At 45.3% G+C, this 21,704-nt stretch overlaps 2 protein-coding genes across 2 annotated transcripts in view; one reads left to right on the forward strand and one right to left on the reverse strand.

Annotated features, from left to right (window-relative positions):
• Positions 1–987: 987 nt before the first annotated feature.
• On the reverse strand, positions 988–13,970 carry LOC310996911 (cationic amino acid transporter 3-like). The gene is made up of 11 exons (XM_083986442.1): positions 13,573–13,970; positions 12,853–13,014; positions 11,794–11,977; positions 10,919–11,034; positions 10,143–10,365; positions 9,196–9,335; positions 8,647–8,749; positions 6,489–6,718; positions 5,525–5,691; positions 3,997–4,105; positions 988–3,265 (listed from the first exon to the last, which is right to left on the reverse strand). The coding sequence occupies exons 1-11, from the start codon at positions 13,937–13,939 to the stop codon at positions 3,111–3,113; spliced, it is 1,956 nt and encodes a 651-aa protein (XP_083842568.1). The 5' UTR covers positions 13,940–13,970; the 3' UTR covers positions 988–3,110.
• The window catches only part of cpeb4b (cytoplasmic polyadenylation element binding protein 4b), a 197,025-nt gene continuing 186,200 nt past the window's right edge, over positions 10,880–21,704 (forward strand). The window contains exon 1 of the mRNA XM_083986430.1: positions 10,880–10,894. The gene's annotated coding sequence lies outside the window, so the exon portion shown is untranslated. The remainder of the gene's footprint in view (positions 10,895–21,704) is intronic.

The following is a 21,704-nucleotide window of genomic DNA, read 5'->3' on the forward strand; positions in this document are numbered from 1 at the left end:
TGTGTGTGTTGGTGTTTAATCAGGTATCACATTAGTTCTAATAAACCAGATTTGGACTCAGGTGTTAAAGAGTTTATTTATATGTGTTTCTACTTGTTTTTACTGCACTATTAGTTTTGTATTTTCTATATGGTTATTATACACATTATATATTAAATGGCTCTTATTGTAGTGAGAATGTAAAGAGTGAGGAGCCTGAGAACAGACTATTCCCATGGTTTTTTATTTTGACTGAAAGTTTTTTCCAAAGTTCAAATCTCAGTGAGAAACGACACAGAACAATAATTTAGACATTTTGTGTCGTTTGTCCAGTGAACCGACTGAAACAGCAACAATGGGACTTTGTTTCCTCCTTACAACACATTTTAATCATTTGAGCCAAGTTGCAGATTTTTAGGTGTTAAACTGTTTCTACCAAGAGAGAGAATGTAGGATTATAATGACTCAGTGGAGTCGACTGTAACACACGTTGTACTGGAGTGAAGGTTAAGATTCTAGTTGTGGTGCAAACAGAGAAACAGCCTGAAGGTTGAAGTCGTGCTGAAACTTGTTGGCATGTTCCTTTAGTGAGTCACGGCGCCTCAGAGTAAAACCTGTTGGTGACGTCAGGAAGAGACGACGCTGTCGGCATGAATCATGTTTTATTAAAAAACAGAAAGAAAAAGAAAAAGAAAATACTGAAAATACATTTTATACATGACAGTCGTATGTACAATATAAAACACTTGTTGCCGTGGCGACACAGCAGGAGGGAGGTGACATCACGGCCATGTTGGAAAGGCACGAGGGCTGAAGGCAGAGATGTGAGCCGACGCCTCAACAACCACGTTACCCACAATGCACCTGCATCACTGACCCACAATGCACCTGCATCACTGACCGACTCACAGGGAATCAGCCACCGAGCCGCTGCAGGCGCCAGGTCATAGGCCGATCCGACCAGGTCGTAGACCGATCCGACCGGCTACACATTGACGCTTCACGCTTCACATCGACGCTTCACATCGACGCTTCACATCGATGCTTCAGGTGAACTCGTGTCTGAGCCTCTGGTCCGGTTCAGCAGCATCGAACGTCTTCGGGTCCAAAGTTCCTCATCGTCTCGTTTCTCTCCAGGTCTTTGTTTTAAACAGTTACTGTACACGCTACAGTAAAACACTTCCTACACAAACGTAAGCTGCTATGGACAATAAGTTAGAATAATAACTCTGGGGGGGGTTAGAAAACTTTTACAATTACACAATTTAGAGACCGACTTTAAGCGGTCGTTACTCGCCCAAAGATTAAACCGTTTGGGGACGAAGAAAAACAAAAGACAGTAAAACAACAACGCAACAACCTGTACATGAGAAGATTAAAAGAGATGAAAATCTACAATTAGAGATTGATATGAAAAGGCAAAAACAAAAAACACAAACAAAACAAAACAAAACTATCCCAGACCAACAAATACTATAAACATTTAAATATTAACAGTTCTATGAGAAAAGGTGAAATATAATAATACAGCAGTAAAAATAAAAATAAAACAGACGAAGCTGCAAAGAACAAGTTTCAATTGAAACTAAACAAGAACCTTTGTGAAGAAAACCTTCTGGTCTCTTCACAAGGAAACGGGTGTAGTGGTAACCATGACGATGGTGACGATGATGATGATGAAGATGAAGATGAAGATGAAGATGAAGATGAAGATGCATTAGCCTGAAGGAGAAACCTCTGCCCAATCAGAGGAACGAGTTCCTTCCTGTTTCCTGGTTCAGTCTGAACCGAAGGCCACAACATTAACTCACTTCATATCGTGTTAGGACTATTATGGGATGGGCGTAGTGTTTTTAATGGACCGATGAGTCTAAGACCTTGTTATATTGGATCAGATATTTAGTCTCAGTAATAAACAACAGCTCAAGTGTAACATGTTTCCAGGTAACGGCTTCAGACGGGAAGGAGAGAACCGATTGGTCGGTTCGTCGACAGCGTGTTGAAGGAGAGAACCGATTGGTCGGTTCGTCGACAGCGTGTTGAAGGAGAGAACCGATTGGTCGGTTCGTCGACAGCGTGTTGAAGGAGAGAACCGATTGGTCGGTTCGTCGACAGCGTGTTAGAGGTTAAAGGGTTAAAGTCTCCAGATGTTCTGTCAAGTTCATCAGCCTCCAGTCAGAGGTAACATGTGTGTGGTCTCAGTGGGGTATCAGGGGGTATCTGGGGTATCAGGGGTATCTGGGGGTATCTGGGGTATCAGTTAGGCCTGTAACGATACACGTGTCGAAACCGAAACCGCGACTCTAAGACACGAAGCTGTGTCGCCAATGAAACGGCAGAACCGCGACTCACCCACTCCCACGCTCCGTAGCGTTTTTAGTTGCATTTTTTCTGTTGGACACGTTGATTAGTTTGAACAAGTCGGTCGGGTTTTACCGTTACGCCCGTTTATCCCCAGTAAACACAGGTTAGGGACTCAGAGCAGCGGCCGCTAAACGGTGAAAACAGCGGTGCTAGGCTACGTAGCTACATCTCCAAACCAGAAACGTCTAAAGTCTTGAAAAAAAAAAGTAGTAGGAACCGGACCTGCCGTGCCGTGTAAAAAACAACAGTGTGTGTCACGACTTCCTGTATCTGGCCCTTCAAATTAAAAGCCCTACAGCCTTTCACAGTTCAGTCATACTGATTTTGACTTAATTTTGACAAAACACGGCTCCAAATGTTTTTCTTTTTTTCCTGCGACCAATCGACCAATGAGATTTTGGTCGGCTAAATGGCATTGTATTATAATTGCGTAACTATTGTAAAGCGCATTGAGTTTGCCCTGTGCATGCACTTTATAAATACAATTGAATTGAATAATGTTTTTTTGGGTCGACTATTTGGGGGCAGCCCTAGTTATAATTGTTAATGTTATATATTGTTGTTATAATAAATAATCTAATCCAGTTTTTGCTCTCAAAATATCTTCTTTTTTTAACCTTAATAAAATTCGGATTGAATCGAATCATGTATCGAACCGTGGGTCAGAAATAGAGATACGAATCGAATCGTGACTTTGGTGTATCGTTACAGGCCTAGTATCAGGGGTATCAGGGGGGTATCAGGGGGATCAGGGGGTATCAGGGGCATCAGGGGCTGCTTGCTGCCTCCATGTCGCTGTCGTCCGGCGCTCCTCGGTAGATCGGGCTCTTGCTCTGCAGCGCCGGCTCGTATCGCCGTGGAGACGACCGGTTGGCGCCTTCGCTGCTGTGGTGGATCCCGTACAGGAAGTAGATGGCAAAGCCTGCAACAACAACAACAACAACAGGACGTTACCACGGTGATGACATCACGGCGGCGGTGGTGGCGGTGCAGCGTGAGGAAGCAGAAGGTTTTTAAACAGCAGAAGCAGCAGAAGGTGAAGGGTTAAAGGGTTAAAGGGTTTTTAAACAGCAGAAGCAGCAGAAGGTGAAGGGTTAAAGAGTTTTTAAACAGCAGAAGGTGAAGGGTTAAAGGGTTTTTAAACAGCAGAAGCAGCAGAAGGTGAAGGGTTAAAGGGTTAAAGGGTTTTTAAACAGCAGAAGCAGCAGAAGGTGAAGGGTTAAAGGGTTTTTAAACAGCAGAAGCAGCAGAAGGTGAAGGGTTAAAGGGTTAAAGGGTTTTTAAACAGCAGAAGGTGAAGGGTTAAAGGGTTTTTAAACAGCAGAAGGTGAAGGGTTAAAGGGTTTTTAAACAGCAGAAGGTGAAGGGTTAAAGGGTTTTTAAACAGCAGAAGGTGAAGGGTTAAAGGGTTTTTAAACAGCAGCAGCAGCAGAAGGTGAAGGGTTAAAGGGTTTTTAAACAGCAGAAGGTGAAGGGTTAAAGGGTTTTTAAACAGCAGCAGCAGCAGAAGATGAAGGGTTAAAGGGTTAAAGGGTTTTTAAACAGCAGAAGGTGAAGGGTTAAAGGGTTTTAAACAGCAGAAGCAGCAGAAGGTGAAGGGTTAAAGGGTTAAAGGGTTAAAGGGTTAAAGGGTTAAAGGGTTTTTAAACGTACCGATGATCATCCAGACGGCGAAGCGGCACCACGTGCTCAGGTCCAGCTGCATCATGAGGTAGATGTTGACGAAGACGCTGAAGAGGGGCAGCCAGGGCAGCAGGGGCACCTGGGGGGGGGGGGGGGGGGGGGAGAGAGGGGTTTTATTAGTATAGCCGCCAGGTTGTCTCAAAGGGCTTCACATCCCATCATAACAACATCCTCTGTCCTTAGACCCTCACATCCACTGAGGAAAAACTCCATGGAAAACCCTTTTAACCTATCCTGACGCACCAGACTACATCATGAACATGTCTAGTGTGTCAACGAGCGGTAGACCTCAGCTCAGTCCAGGGGGATGAAGGCTGTCTTTCAAACTGCCTCTGCACCAATAGGGTAGCGCTACGACCAATCAGAGCAAAGAGCAGGATGACGTTAGCCTGACAAGCCAATTAAAATGTATGTCGTCATGGTGTTAAGCCGCCCAACGACTCTCTAAACAGATAGAGCGCTGTGATTGGTGAACACAAACGGTGTTCCAGACTCAAAAAGTTCCTACGGCTCGTTTCTAGACCCACCTACGGAGCAAAGAGATTTACTGCCGCTAGGGTGCAGATAGATTTATAGGCTACTTTTAACAGGGATATTCCGGCGTAAACCGTAACACCGAGTTAGACCCCCCCTCGAGAGATGAAGTCTGCTAACCGCTAGCTTCTCTAGTTGTAGCAACTTTAGCAATGACCGTGTAGCTGATGTCATATCTGGCCCTCTGCGTTGTGTTTCTCACGGCCTGCCCTAGGTGGGGTTCGATCCCACGACCTCCCGCATCGGAGGCGACGATGCTAACCTCTTCACCAAGAGGTTGACAACCGCTTGGCGGGTTGGTTAGCACGTCTTTTATGGGTGGAGTGAGTGCACATCCGTTAGAACCGCACTATAACAACAGCGCAGTATACGGATCCACGCGCAACCGATCAAAAAGCCACTTACAGCCCAAATAATGCTCAGAACAGCACCAAACGGCATCAACAGTACAGTACAGATGTTTGTGCTGAAACCAGATGTTTGTGCTGCCAGTCGGCCTTGGACCTGTGTTGTCAGCACCTGGACTCTATGCTGGACACAGAAAGTTGCTGCATAGCGTATAACTGGAGCAGAGTGGGTGAGTTGTTTTCGTCTCTTTCCAATAGAAACCAGGCTAAGCTAACAGATGTTTGATGCCTCGTATTATGGGATGGAACCCTGTTGGTACTGTTGATGACGTTTGGTGCTGTTCTGAGCATTATTTGTGGCTGTAAGTGGCTTTTTGATCGGTGGATAGTGGATCCGTATACTGCGCTGTTTGTTATGGTACCGTCATTGCTAAAGTTGCTACAACTGGAGAAGCTAGCGGTTAGCAGACTTCATCTCTCCAGGGGGGGTCTAACTCGGTGTTAGGGTGCGTTGGACCATGGCTTAAAGGACGGACGGACAGAGACGAGAGGTGTGTGTGTGTGTGTGTGTGTGTTACCTTGAAGTGTGTGTGTGTGTGTGTGTGTGTGTGTGTTACCTTGAAGGTGAGCGCCTCCTTGCTCTGCGGCTGGCGGACGATGATGACGAGGCAGACGCCACAGAGCAGCAGCAGCAGCAGCACGGGCACCAGCACCGCCGGATGTCCGTCCAGCAGCGCCGACAGGCAGTTGGCCAGCACCACGCACAGAACCGTGATCAGAACCGCTGCAACCAGACATCTGGGTTAGTCTAAGTTTAGTTATTTATTTATTTCATTTATCGAGCATAAAAACAAAACAAAAAAAGACAATACTGTAACTCTTGAATGAAAGGGAGCAGAAAGAAGCGAACTTGTATTGTCTACCCCTTGTTACAAAGAATTAACTCACAAATTACATAATATACATCCAAGCAAAGAGAAGTAGGAAGTAGAACAGTTTTTTTTAAATATACTGTTTGATCTAGCTTCTTTGTTCAGACTGTTCCTTAAACTGACTCCTCTCACAGAGATACAGTGTTTTTGTATGTACTGTATGTGCGCGTGTGTTTGTGTATGTATCTGTATGTGGGCATGTGTATGTATGTTTGTATAAGTAAGTATAAGTAAATTTTATTCATGATTTTGTAACATAAGATATGTTTAGACAAGGATCTTAGTTAGTCATATATAAGGAGAGGGGGTGGGAGTTCGTAAGTTTTACTTCTTCTCACTCCTTTTCGAATATGTATTCTACAGTATATCTCATGTTTAAATGTTTTGTCTTATTCTCTTTTTTTATTATTTTATTTTCATATTCAAAATAAACACTTCAATCAAATGTTCCTTCAGTTTAGTTCTGAATCTCGGTTTGTTAAATATCTCTGTTCCTTTTAAGTTATAATGACTTTCTCTTTTTTTCAAATTTTTTCTGCATGTTAGTTGGCAATGTTTCTTTGTGAGTGAATATGGATTAGTGTGTTCTCTCTAATGCTTCCTACTAGTCACAGTCTCATGTTATTCTCCACCCGCTGCTCAGACTCACAGATGATGGCGGTGGTGGCGTAGACGATGGTCCCTGACGTCTGCGTGGGCGTCTTCCCGCTGGGGACGAACAGCAGCCGCGGCGTGAAGGCCTCGCGCAGCGGCCGCTCCTCCGCCTCCACGCCGTACTCGTCGCCGCTGTCGCCGCCGCTCACCGCCAGCTTCTCCCCCTCGGCCTGCTCCATCAGCTTCTCCATCTGGCTGGACGAGGTCAGAGAGCCGGGCTGGTACCTGAGGGGAGGGAGGGGGGTTAGTGACCTCTGACCTCTGATACACCACTTTATTTTCCCATGATCCATTGCGTCACACCACAACGGAAGTTGGTTTTAGTAGCGTTCTAGCGAGCGGCTAACTGGTAGCGTTAGCCACCGGTTCTAGCGAGCGGCTAACTGGTAGCGTTAGCGGCTAACTGGTAGCGTTAGCCACCAGTTCTAGCAAGCGGCTAACTGGTAGCGTTAGCGGCTAATTGGTAGCGTTAGCCACCAGTTCTAGCGAGCTGCTAACTGGTAGCGTTAGCGGCTAACTGGTAGCGTTAGCCACCAGTTCTAGCGAGCTGCTAACTGGTAGCGTTAGCGGCTAACTGGTAGCGTTAGCCACCGGTATTAGGTACCAAATGTGGGGGCTCTGGGCTGCCAAAACCGTTTTGACTAAATCTGATGTTTGTTAAGTCTATAAAACTAATTATTGAACAAACATTACTATTTCTGTGTGCACGTTTCTGTAATTAGTCATGGTTATCGTAATTGTTAGCTTTGCTGCTGCTGACAGCTAACAGCAGTAGCTAAGCTAACATCAGGACGTCAGCTGTTAAAACCCTCCCGTTGTGGGACACGACATGAAACTACTCCAGTTAGCTCAGTCATGTTGGAACTAGGATATCCGCTGGGCTGTTTATTGAGTTATTGTTTATTGACACTGCTAACGGCTAACAGCTAACGGTTAGCCCAGCTAATCTAAAATGTTCGTTCAACAATTCGTTTTATAGACTTCATAAACATCAGAGTAGTCACAACGGTGATATAGTGACGTGAAAATGTGACATAAAGCTAAAACCTCGTCCGTATTGTTCTCATTAAAACTACGTGATGATTATAAATAAAGTCGTCACAGCCGATGTCAATCAACCAGTCGATGCTGTCAACAATACAGGAACGGTGGAATGTCGTCATGGCCACACCCAGCATCATTCTCCTGAAAGTGGTGGATAGACACTGTGAATGTTCTGGACCGGTCTGATCCAGTCTGAGTTCATACATAAAAGCCTCAGAAACAGAAACAGACCCGACTTCTAACTGAGACTCCATCTTCTACAAGTTCTTGTGAATGAACAAAGCCCACGATCGCCTGTTTGAGTCCTTTCTAAGCTGCTTCATTCCTGCTGCAGTTCTCAACGGGCCTGAACATTAAGACCCGACCCGGTCCGACCCGCGGTGTTGAAGCTCAGACCGGATGCAGCCGGACTCACCAGGGGTAATTATCAGCGTGTTGTTGGGTCTGATGAGAACTGTGACTGAGTCGAGGAAAGGGGCGGAGCCTAAATACCAGTGTTTTTCAACCTTGGGGTCGGGTCACCTGAAATGTCTAGTAATTGATATAAAAAAACATTCTGATAAAAATGTTTTTTTAACTAATTATTTTTCCTTTTTAAAATTATGATTAAAAACACCACAGATGATCTTAAACAACTGTATTCGATACTTTCACTTTCTCAGAAATATAAATCGAGTTCAAATAAAATGCAGCGTATCTGAGCTTGCGTGTGTTGATTGAGGTTGATTTGTGATGTCAAAACGGGGTCATGAGCCAAAAAAGGTTGGGAACCGCTGCTATAAACAGTCTGTGGGCGGAGCTACACATTTATTTATCAGAAGTTAAATGGTGCTGGTTAAACTGGTGAGTGAAGCTGCTCTGGATCGACTCTTTCCTTCTGTTCAACAGCAACAACAGAACCAGAGGAGACGAGTTTAATAAAACTCCTCTCCTCTGGTTCAGACTCTGAGACGAACGAGTCCTGAGCTGCTGTTTAATATTCACTCTTCTCTTCTATCGCTGCTGCTGGAGGATTTAATTTAATATTCACTCTCTTTATATTACATATATTATATTATTCTCTTCCATCGCTGCTGCTGCTGCTGCTGTGTTCAGGGGAGTGAGCTCACCTGAGGATGAGGACGCAGATGGCCACCAGGGAGTAGGCCAGCAGAGTCCCGATGGACATGAGGTCGACCAGAGCAGCCAGGTCGAACAGGAACGCCATGAGAGCTGAGCGGAGACCACATGTCAGTTACACAGGAGCAACAACAACGTGTCCACTAGGGCTGGGACGATACGCTTTTCTCCCGATTCGATTCTTTTTTGGATGGCGATTTGATTTAAATTGTGATTCTACGATATTGCCGATTCTCTCGATTTTTTTTTTGTCTTTAGCATTTTTAACATTTATCTGTACACAAATACAGTAGGAGCCTATAAATTAACATACTCCATTATAAAGTGAACTTAAACCCTTTTCAAAACCTGGACTCTCTGGATGTAAAAAAAGGCGAACAAATGCACATTGCACAATATTTAAAAAAAATCTAAAAAAAAATCAATTTAAAAATCGTCAAAAAGGATAATGCGATATTTATGTAAATAGATTTTTTCCTCCCACCCCTAGTGTCGACACTAAGAAACAAAGACACACAGGGTTAAAACAGTGCGTTTACCTGCGACGATGCCCGAGGCGATGGTGGCGAGCAGCGGCGTCTTGGTGCGCTCGTTCATGCGTGACAGGATGCGGAACAGCAGCCCGTCCTCGGCCATGGCGTAGATGACGCGCGGCATCGGGAACATCGACCCCAGCAGGCTGACGGACAGACAGAGGTTATTTATTTATTTAGTGTTGTTATCATTACTACTACTTTTATTTTTACTACCAACATCTTTCCCCTATTTTTCTTTTTTTTTCTCCTTTCTTTTTTAAATTTTTTGTTATTTCTATAGACCAGAGCGGCATCTGAGAATGACTGATGCATCCTGGGTAATTTAGGGGCAGCGCCCGGCATCCCTCCATTGAAAAGTTCAGCCTAACTGGCTTAACAAACTAACTAACAAAAAGTTGTCTATTAACAGGCTGTTTACAGACAACACTGAGCCAAAACCTCCCGGTGATTCCACCAAATACGTGTAGATGTCTGGCTCAGACATTTCTGGCCACTGTGTGGAGTCATTGATCATTGTGGGAGGCTAAAGGAGCATACCGTAGATTCATTCATTGTAATTTTTCAAGATAGCGTGAACGGTGGGTTTCAAAGAGGGAGTCAGAATAATTATGAGACATAGTGCTACAAAAGAAACACAAAATAAAACATTCAAATTGATTGTTAGTTAGTCTACGCTCCATCAAAACACAAAAAGCCACTGAGTGCAATGTAAAAATGCCGGGCGCTGCCCCTAAATTACCCAGGATGCATCAGTCATTCTCATTTGCATAGAGATGCCGCTCTGGTCTATAGCTTGCACAAGGTGTGTGATTATTATTTACTTACTAGTAAGAGAGATAGTAAATAAATGTTTTGTTTTATTTTAAATATAAATGTTTTGTTTTATGTGCAAACAAATAAAGTCTAAAATAAATAAAGTGTAAACAGAAACTAGTCGGGTCCGGTCTCACCTGGTGGAGAGAGCGCAGAGCGAGCCCACGGCCACGATGTAGCGCGCCGGCGCCCAGCCCACGTGGCTGAAGGCCTCGGGCAGCGGGCTGTCCGTGTTCAGCTCGTAGTACGGCATCATCAGCGTCAGCGCCGCCGACACGCCGAAGTAGGCGAAGAAACAGATGAGCAGCGAGGCCACGATGCCCACGGGGATGGAGCGCATCGGGTTCTTGGCCTCTTCACCTGGAGGAGACCAAGGTCAAAGGTCAGAGGTCAGAGGTCAAAGGTCACGTTTATTCATAGAGCAGCTTATAAACCACCAGGTCGACCACGGAGCTTCACATTAAATAAATCACATTAAAACACAGTGGAACATTTCAAACCACTCGTTCATCGTTCCGTATCTGAAGCGTCGTTTACTAAAGCCCAGAGCTGTTGATTGGACGCTACGAACGTCTATCAATGTGTCTGTACGTAGCTTATAGCCAATCAGATCAATCAACCCCATGACGTATGTAGAGCGACAGAAATCCACTCGTTAAACGCTGCTCTTCTTTCTAAATAAACTGTCGTCTAAACGACTTAAAACACGTTCTAACGGTAAAGCGTCTGCCGCCATGTTGGATCGACAAGCTGTCAACAAAGTCGCTTCGGTGAGTCGTCATCTTCTTGCTGCCCCCCCCCCCCCCCCCCCCCTCCCCCTCTCCTGTTCTGTGATTGGCTCCCTCAAACCAAACAACTTCATCCCACAGGTCTGAAGGAGAAGAAACAGGTTTTTCTGAACGAAGCCACTCACTGGTCGTAGCGATGCAGTCGAAGCCCACGAAGGCGTAGAAACAGGTGGCAGCGCCCGACAGAATCCCACTGAGGCCGAAGGGAGCGAAGCCGCCGACGCCGAACTCCTCCTGAATCCTGAAGGAGGAGAGACACAGACAGACGCTCGTTACACAACAACAACAACAACAACAACAACAACAACAACAGTGTATGACAGTCAACATCTTGCTGCTATAAGTGCGAAAATTTGAAATTGCACATGTTTTAATCAAGAAATTTCAGGTGGTTCATAATATGTTTTGTAAAAGGATAGTTCAGTAACTGTAAAACATCTTATTAATGTACCAAAACAGAGGAAAATTTCAGTTTTTTTTAGATATATTTAAAGGTTATTATGCTATTATTTTACTGGTCCGGCCCACTTGAGATTAAATTGTGCTGTTTGTGGCCCCTGAACTAAATTGAGTTTGACATCTCTGGTGTATGACAACCAACATCTTGCTGCTAGAAGCACTTTGCACTTTGCCTACAATTTCTTTCTTGGTGTTGTGTGTTCCTCCACTCTGAATGAGGAGATGTGTGTCTGTGTTTTCATTGTTGTCCCTCTGTTGTCCACGTGGCTACTTGTGCGGCGCTGTGTGTGTTGCCTCTGTGCTGTTCAAGAGTTCACCTGTGTCCTGGGTTCCTCCTGTATTTTACTGTGATCTGTATTGTGAGTTTTATGTTGGGGCTACAGATGGAAATGAGCCCTAGTGGCTAAATCTGGTACAACCATCTCTTCTCTGCTCTAAAAGTGATTAATGGTGTTGTAGCTGCACTGTCCTGTGATAATAAACTAAACTAAAACACAGATTCAGACAGAGTAAAGGAGTAAAGGTTAGATGTTAGACTGACGGTGGCGGTGAGCTGGCGTTGGAGCGGTTCTTGAAGCCGATGTAGTCGCTCTCCGTCAGGTTCCAGTTGGCGGCGTCGCCCTTTACGAAGCCGGACACGATGACGAAGCCCAGAACCACCAGGTTGATGCCGGTGAAGATCTTATTCACCAGAGCTGATTCACTCACTCCGAACGCCAGCAGACCTGAGGGGGGGGGGGGGGGGGGGGGGGTAACATTACATTCATGTCATCGTCACTTTGATTAAAAACCTGGTTCATCTCGGAGCGAGAAGCTGTTTGTTCTCTCGTCACGTTGTTTACAGCACAAATAGGGTGATGATCCCTCCTCTGTTGCTCACCCTGAGCTTTCTCCTGGTTTTCCCTGTTAAAAGGGTTTTCCATGGAGTTTTTCCTCAGTGGATGTGAGGGTCTAAGGACAGAGGATGTTGTTATGATGCCATGTAAAGCCCTTTGAGACAAACTGGTGGTAAAAACGGGCTATACAGATAAAATTGCCTTGTCTTGCCTAATAAAAACAAGACAATGATTCTAAAGACAGACAGCAGCAGTTTCCATAGTAAACACATAAGAACAGATAAAACACATTAAAGACTAGAGAACTTATTCCTGAAGGAAATACCGCTGAAAGCTGGAAGCTGAATGAGCTGAATGAATTGTTGATACGATGCTGAATTTAGTGAAGAAACTGCTGAAGCATCTTGAAAAAATGAAACAACATCTGAAGAGTGAAACTAAAACATGTGAGAAGGAGACTGAGGATCTGTTTCCTCCATCCTCTCATTAAGCCGGTCAGAACCGGAGAGGTAACGGGCCGAGGGTTCGGTTGGACCGGTTAGTACCGGTTACAACCGGTTAGAGGTTAGAGGTTGGACCGGTATGAGATGGTTGGAAATGACTCTAATTGTTGTCAGTGGGTTGGAGAAAGTGCAGATTGACACAAACTAAACTGAGTGAAGCTGAGCAGGTCAGGGTCATGAAGCCGGTCAGAACCACAGAGATAAGGACCAGTTAGAACCGGTCAGAGCCGGTTAGAGCCGGTTAAAGCCAGTTAAACCTACCAGTGAGCAGCAGCACCAGGATGAGGGCGAACAGGTCGGGGTACTCGGCCAGCACGCGGCCCGGCACCTTCATGGACATGGAGGCCTTGAAGAAGCCGGAGATCTTCTGCTCCACCAGGTTGTCAAAGGTCGAGCTCCAGGCCCGCGCCACGCTGGCCGTTCCTATGGCAACGGACACAATAACACATAGTTAGATTAGTAAACACAGCAGAGAAACACTCAGAGAAACACTCAGCAGGAAATCACACTGAAAATGAAGGTTGTAGAAAAGTGACGATGCAAGAGAGATGTGAAAAAGTGTTTGTTTTATTTCTTCAGATTTCCTCTACGGTAACTTTCTGTCTCTGCTCCCTGGTGGAGAAGTTGTTGTAAACCGTTGGAAAATTGTATATGTGAAATGTTAAATACTGATATGTGGAATCAATAAAAACCGTTAATTAAAAAAAGAAAAAAAAGAAAATGAATGTTGTGCATCAGAGGAGAAGAGATTCAAACTGTTTTCATTCAAAGAGTAGAAGACTAATTAATAAAGTTAGGGATGTATTTGATCTAAAACAAGTTAATTCCTGTACTTCTATATGTTAAATAATGTTTATAAAGATGTAGCTGCTGCAGCTGAGTGTGAGTGTTAGGGTCAGTGTGGTGGGTTAGGGTTAGGGGGGTTAGGGTTAGGGTTAGGGGGGTTAGGGTTAGGGTTAGGGTCAGTGTGGTGTAACTGACCGATGACGTAGGAGAGGATGAGGTTCCAGCCGGTGATGAAGGCCCAGATCTCTCCGACCGTCACGTAGCTGTAGAGATAAGCCGAGCCGGTCTTGGGGACGCGGGCGCCGAACTCGGCGTAGCAGAGTCCGGCGAGCATGGAGGAGAGCGCTGCGATGAGGAAGCAGAGCACGATGGCGGGGCCGGCCTTCTCCCGCGCCACCTCTCCGGCCAGCACGTACACGCCGGCGCCCAGCGTGGAGCCCACGCCGAGGGCGATCAGGTCCAGGGTGGACAGGCAGCGGGCGAACCGGGTCTCCTCTCCAGAGCAGTCCAGGGCTCGCCGCCGCAGCAGCATCTTACCGAAGCTGGCTAGCGCCGTCGCCATGGTGACGGGGGGTCGGCGCAGCGAGGAGCGAAGACGACTGGAGGAGGAACGACTGGTTTCCTGTCGGTCGACGCTGGTTCAACCTGCAGCAGCAGAACGGGACGATGACGTCTGAGGAGAAACAAGACAACCAGTCAGTCAAGAGCTCACATCTCATTATTATAATAATAATAATAATAATAATAATAATAATATCAGCTGCTGCCATCAAACAGGAGGTTTAGAGACTGAACAGGCTGAGGAACTCTTCTGTCCCTCTGGTTCATACAGACTGAGCTCTGGCTGTTGCACCAAACACACGTTGTAATGTTGGTTTATGTTGTGAATGGAGTTAGGAGGTAGTGTGTGTTTTTCTTTAAATGTGACCTTTGAGGGAAACATTTATGCTTTTTGTAAATGTATGTTTTTGGTATTTTGTTATTTGTGTGAAACCTTGGACGTCATGGGGACACAAGACACATTTCAGAGTGATCTGACAATAAAGTGTAATCTGATCTCTTATCTTGTTATTAATTAATAATAATCGTCTCTCCTCACAGGAAGTAAAAGGTTCAGATCAACGACCTCAGACTGAAACAAACTGGTTCAGTCTCCTAAAGGACTCGACACAATGAGCAGGTTGCAATGTGTTCGCTGCCTTGATCAATAATATGCATCAGTAATTAAGCAATATCACAGTAGAGGGAGTGCTGTTGTACTGTATATCAGCACGGCTGTGATTCGGTCAGATAATCCCACCGTGCTGATATACAGTACAACAGCACGACCTCCAGTGTGATATTGCTTTTATACAACAGTGCTACGAGCGCATTTTAGAACAGTAATAAACTACAAGAGATTATGATTTGTTTGTTTATTTAATCATTTATTTGGCTCCGCCAACAGAAATAGTTCTGCAACTGGAAGGGAGACAAGGCTGTTGCCAGGCAACACATAAACATTAAACTAGCTTGCTACTAGCTACAAGCTTCTCCACCGAGCTGCTTCCAGTGCTGGTTCTGGTTCTGAGCCCGTGTCTGATCAGCACCGCAGCAACAGGACCAGCGTGAAGACACAGAGACGTTATCGATACCGTATTACATTTGTTTATCATCTATGTAATCAATATAAACACAGTTGAAGCTAAGTAGCTGAGCTACGTGGCTAACAACAGCTAACGCTAATATCAAAACACATCACCGTCAAAACGTAGTTGCCCCCGCGGCGATTTTTTTCCCAGCCGGGTTTAGTAGAGATTTATCTCCAATTAGACGGACCAGGTCAGGTCCAGGTTTTAATGTTCAGGTCCGTTTATAACTGTAGCAGCAGCAGCAGCAGCAGCAGCAGCAGCAGCAGCAGCAGCAGCAGCAGCAGCAGCAGCAGCAGCAGCAGCAGAGAGATGGAGCAGCTCCTGTATGGGGAGCCTGGCTCTGACTTAGCTCCTGTCCAGCTGAACAGCGGAGTGATACTGTCTGTAAAAAGTCCCAGTGCTGTTATACTGTATATCAGCACTATGGAATGTCTCGTTGTCCAATCAAATTGCTCGGTTGGGACCGGTCGGAACTAACTGTTGTATAATATGTCATTATCATACTGTAGTAATATACTAGAAACAGCATTTCCTAACGGAACATGCGTGTGAATGCTGAAAGCCGTCGCTGAACCAGGCTGAAGTAGCAGAATAAGTTGACAGAGACGTGTGGAATGACACAAGAAACATGTCCAAGGAAGGAAAATCAATGAGTCTCTTATGGGACAAGACACATTTCAGAGTGATCTGACAATAAAGTATCATCTTATCTCATCTTATCTTAACGAACACCTGCAGCTAACTGAAGGCGGGGGAGGGGGGGGGTGAAGTCCCATAGTGGCAGCGCAGGACAGGACATGATGGATACGAATCATTCAAGAGCTTTAAGCCGGTGCATATTCCAGAGCTTTGCTTTTCTCTGCTGCGTTGTTGGTTTACAAAGTTCCAGTGCAAATCAATCTTAGTGCAGCGGTGTAAACAATAAACACGTTAACACAAACCAAGTAGAAAGAGGTAAAGAGAAAAGGTGGGGGCCACTCAGACTGGGTGTGGGTCAGTGTTGGTGTTTGTGTTGTGAGGGTTGTCAGAGTGAGTGGGTGTAGATTCAGACTCGGTGTGTGTTAGTGTTGTGAGGGTTTGTGCATCAGTGTTAGAGTTGTGCAGGTGTAGACTCAGACTCGGTGTGGGTCTGGGTCAGTGTTAGAGTTGTGTTAGAGTTGTGTTAGAGTTGTGTAGGTGTGAGAGACGATAAAAGAAAAGAGCAGAAAAACCAGTTACACAACTTCCAGGAGGAATTCACTGAGACTGAAGCTGCAGATTCTCCTGGTGCTCGTCTAATACAACACTACTGGTACTACTAATATACAACACTACTGGTACTACTGAGGATTCCTCTTCTAGTAGTACACCTAGTAATACACCTAGTGGTACACCTGATACACCTGGTACACATGAGTACACAGCATGATACACATGATAGATACACATTAGTTCACATGATACACAGTAACACACATGACAGAACGTGTGAAACCGTGTGAACGCAGCGTGAAGCTTCTACCACCTCAGTCTGTTGGTTCAGAGACACACAGACACAGAGAAGCCTGGGAACTACAGGCTGTGTGTGTGTGTGTGTGTGTGTGTGTGTGTGTGTGTGTGTGTGTGTGTGTGTGTGTGTAGGGGTGTGTGTGTGTGTGTGTGTAGGGGTGTGTGTGTGTCTGTGTGTAGGGGTGTGTGTGTGTCTGTGTGTAGGGGTGTGTGTGTGTGTGTGTGTGTGTGTGTGTGTAGGGGTGTGTGTGTGTGTGTGTGTGTGTAGGTGTGTGTGTGTGTGTGTGTGTGTGTGTGTGTGTGTGTGTGTGTGTCTGTGTGTGTCTGTGTGTAGGGGTGTGTGTGTGTGTGTGTCTGTGTGTGTGTGTGTGTGTGTGTGTGTGTGTGTGTGTGAGGACACAGTGAACCAGCAGCAGATACTGTGTGAACCTGCTGTGAGAAGTTGATGCTCAGAGAAAATAAACCTGACATTAACACACAGAGACACACACACACACACACACACAGAGAGACACACACACAAAGAGACACACACACACACTCTCTGTCTCTCCTGTCGTTGTGTTTCCTTCATATGTAACTAAATATTAATCTAAAGAGCTTCAGATTATTGACCAGTTCATTATCAGTGAAGCAGCTGCAGGTTTAGAACACACACACACACACACACACACACACACACACACACACACACACACACACACACACACACACACCATCAAGGACAGCAGCAACGTGATCTACGTCAACACACACGCAGGAGAACAGTTCACTCCAGGCCAAGGACAGAGAGAGTGAGTGTGTGTGTGTGTCTGTGTGTGTGTGTGCGTGTGTGTGTCAGTTCATTCACCTATTACAGTGTTACACACACACACACACACACACACACGCCCCGTAGAAAGATGGACAGAGTTGTTTTAGACCCGAGGTGTCAAACTCATTTTAGTTCAGGGGCCAAATTAAGTGCAATGTGATCTCAAGTGGCCGGACTGGTAAAATAATCCCATAATATCCTATAAATGATAAGAACTCTAACCTTTTCTCTTTGTTTTAGTGCAAAGAAGCACATTATTAAGATGTTTACATTAAAGAACTATCCTATTACAAAACATATTATGACCAACCTGAAATTTCCTGAGAAAAATACATGCAACTCATAATGCCTCTTCTGTCTTTATGTCATTTTAAAACCTGGTAAATTCATCCCGCGGGCCGGATTGGACCCTCTGGCGGGACGGTTTTGGCCCACGGGCCACATGTTTGAGACCCCTGTTTTAGAGGGAAACACAGAGACTGTTGATGAAAAACGGTCCCTGAAGGCAACACGTAACAGAGGTTTTACATGAAGCTGCTGCTAAACAACAGGGAGTCATGGCAACGGACCAATCTGACTAAATGTTGAACTAAACACCAGCAGCTCCAGGTGTGTGTGTGTGTGTGTGTGTGTGTGTTTGTGTGTTTGTGTTTGTCCCATTAAACAGTTTTAATCGTCTGAGTCGTTGTGTAACTCTGTTTTACAGCAGCTGAACATTCCTGAGCTAAACACCAGGAAACTTTAAACAACACAATCTGTTACACAACCTGCTCACATTAACACACACACACACACACAGTAACACACACTGTAACACACACACACACACACAGTAACACACCCCCTTTGTTAGACCTGTCAGAGTGGAGTAGTTCCTGTTCTGAGGCCACGCCCCCAACAGCTTAGGCCACGCCCCCAAGGACAAGGTGTGTCTTATCTATCACTCTGAGTATTACTACTACAACACCACTTTATATTACTACTACAACTACAACTACTACTACAACTACTACAACTACTACTACTACTGTGGTGACTAATTATCACCAGTCTGCACGTTGCTGCTGCTGCAGAGAATCCACCAATCAGCACTCATCTGTCTTTACGACGCCATCGACTGAGACGCCGTTGTAACATGTTAGAGGAACTTTCATCTGAAGCAGATCCTGATCCACTGGGTAGGAACCCTTTAAAGGAATAGTTCACTCAAAATTTAAATTACTAAGGGCTGGGAGAAGTTTCAGAGTCCTCCGTGGCTTCTCTGAGTTACAGCGGGGCTCCGTGCAGCACTGCATGTCCATATGACGGTTGAGAACAGAGCTCACTTTTCTTCACCCAAAAAGACGCTTGAAATATAGACTTATTTACTTTTTTTCGGAACAATTTCTCATGTCGGGGCTTCAATACAAGAGGGACATTACAGACGAGCAGCATGGAGGTATCTGGATGTTTTTTGGTGTGTCTTTTTGGACAAAGAAAAGTGAGCTCCGTTCTCAACCGTCATATGGACATGCACTGCTGCACGGAGCCCCCCTGTAACTCAGAGAAGCCACGGAGGACTCCAGAGTCTAGTGAAGTCGGCGACGTCACGCTGTCTGGGCTGTTAATGCAGTGACACCCGATACATCGCCGTGACGACGCCTGATCCTCGCCGTGACGACGCCTCGCGGCCGCTCAGAGGAAACCAGCTGCTGCAGAGTTACACAACTCAATTTAACACTTTTATCATTAACACACAAAAGAAACAAAGAGGTCGTGATACATTGAACATAAGAACATTAAGACCTGAACACTTCAATTAAATTAAAGGTATAGTCTGTAGGAATTCCCCCATCTAGCGGAGCGGTTGCATATCTGAACGTATTGTTGATGCTGCATTCAGGTGAAATGGGGCAGACGTCAGACAGACAACAGACGCTGCATGTGACAGGATAAACAAGTGGTCTGACAACATGTTGTCATGGTGATGTGGTATTGTTTTAGTAAAATGACATCCGGTTGGTTTACCGACGGCCGTCTGCCTGACTGCACCTGAATGCAACACCAGTGCCTCCGTCCTTCCTCACACTACACAGTGGTGACAGTTTTAACAGGCCGTTTCCGTGGTTACCTACGGTCACGATGCAACATGGCCGCCTCGGTTCGGTGCGTCGCCCACTTCTGTATTTGTAACGACTTGTAACAACTCATTCTAAGGAACCAGAAAGCTTTCACTTGTAGCAGCTGTGATTCACCTTCAGTCAAATACGGATTTATGAAAGACAGGTTTGATTTTTGATCATAAAGAGACAAATAAGTTACAGACTGGGACTTTAAGACTTTTCGGTAACACTTTACTGTAATAGGTTTCATCAGATTGACATAACACTGTCATAAACATCAATGAATACTTCTGACAGCTGTGGTTAAGTGTCATTCGGTAAGTTATGTCACTTTTGATGCAAAGTTGACATTGTTTGAGATGTTTTTGTTCTGACAACTTGACATAAAGACAATTTAAACTGTCATAGCAGACCTCATGGACAAACTTTAAACATTATGTCAAGTTCTCATAACAAAAACATCTCAAACAATGTCAACTTTGCATCAAAAGTGACATAACTTACCGAATGACACTTAACCACAGCTGTCAGAAGTATTCATTGATGTTTATGACAGTGTTATGTTAATCTGATGAACACCTATTACAGTAAAGTGTTACAGACTTGTTAAGGCTTTTAACCAACTGTAACCCAGTGAAACAGAAGGTTTCAGGTTTGTGGAGGTGTTGAGGTTCATCTGACCGTTGAGCTGCAGGTGACAGGAAGTTCCTCGACCTAAACTCTCTGTACATTATGTCGTGCTCTAATTTGGGCCTTTTCTCTTCACAATAACAATTCTATTCTATTATTAATCCCATAAAGACCGAGCTGCAGCGTTTCATCCTGCTACAGTGAAGAGAAGACGAGACAATGAAGAGAAAACAAACAGGAGCCGTGTGAAGCCTGATGGGAAACGCTGAGGAACAGCCAGGCTCACGGATCACACAGCGCCGGCCGGGTCGCAGAGTCAACAAACACTGGAGAGCTGCTGTGATCTCACACACACACACAGAGACACACACACACACACAGAGACACACAGAGACACACACACACACACAGAGACACACACAGAGAGACACACACACACACAGAGACACACACACACCTCTGAACCGTGCCAGTGAACCGTCGTGTCGGAGCAGAAGCTGCAGCTTCATGGAGCCTCAACGCTCTCATCTGGTGCTGGTGGTTTCACACGGCTGCTGCACCCAAACCACACACACACACACACACCTACACACACACACGCACACACACACCTACACACACACACGCACACACACACCTACCTACACACACGCACACACACACCTACACACACACACGCACACACACACCTACACACACACACGCACACACACACCTACCTACACACACACACACAACTACACACAACTACACTTACACACACACAGCACGCGGCCATTTTCTGTTTTGACAAGTAGATTCAGTTTTGCCGTCACTAAGAAAACAACACGAGCAGAGAACAACCAGCGGACTGAGACCTGAGACTCAGTCTGAGTCTCAGTCTAGATCTGGACCTGGTTCTAGTTCTGGTTCTGGATGTGGATCTGGACCTGGTTCTAGTTCTGGTTCTAGTTCTCTGTGTTGAGTGGTTGAGTCGTAGTGAAGCGTCAGAACCTGGAGGTTCAGTCAACGACCACAGAGTTCAGAGTCAACGATGGAAACTCCCTCAGTCTCAGCCTGTAGACGACTGGAACATTAGAGAGAAATACTGTAAATGTGTGTAACTACTGAAGCAGTGGTGTTGGTGATGGTGTAACCTTATTGTACGTTGCATGTGGTCTCCTGTTTAATGTGAGCTATTAAACAGGAGACCACATGCAACGTACAATAAGGAGTTCATTACTGAGGTGACCAACAGAAGCAGGAGGAAGACGGGATGATGGGATGATGGGATGGCAGCAGAGGAGGAGAAGGAGGAAACTGAACCTGTTGAGGTGTTAGGTGGTAGTTAGTAGGTTGTTAGATTAGTTAGGAGTTAGGGTAGTTAGGTTGTACTGTAGTTAGTTAGGTGGTAGTAGGTTGTTAGGTTGTTAGATTGTTAGATTCTTGCTGCTCCCTGACTGAGTCGCTGCTCTAAGAGGATTAAACCTGCTAACCTCATTACAGCCTGGTGCTAAACACACACACAGAGACACACACAGTAACACACATGGCTTTGTTGTGACTGACACCACAACAACAACAACAACAACAACAGAGGTTCCTACAGGTCAGTGGTCCAGTCACCGACCGGCTCAACGTGCAGCAGCATCATTATATTATATTATATATATTATAACAACA

Source organism: Trachurus trachurus, assembly GCF_905171665.1.
Source record: "Trachurus trachurus genome assembly, chromosome: 14".
In the NCBI taxonomy this organism is placed as follows: Eukaryota; Metazoa; Chordata; class Actinopteri; order Carangiformes; family Carangidae; genus Trachurus; species Trachurus trachurus.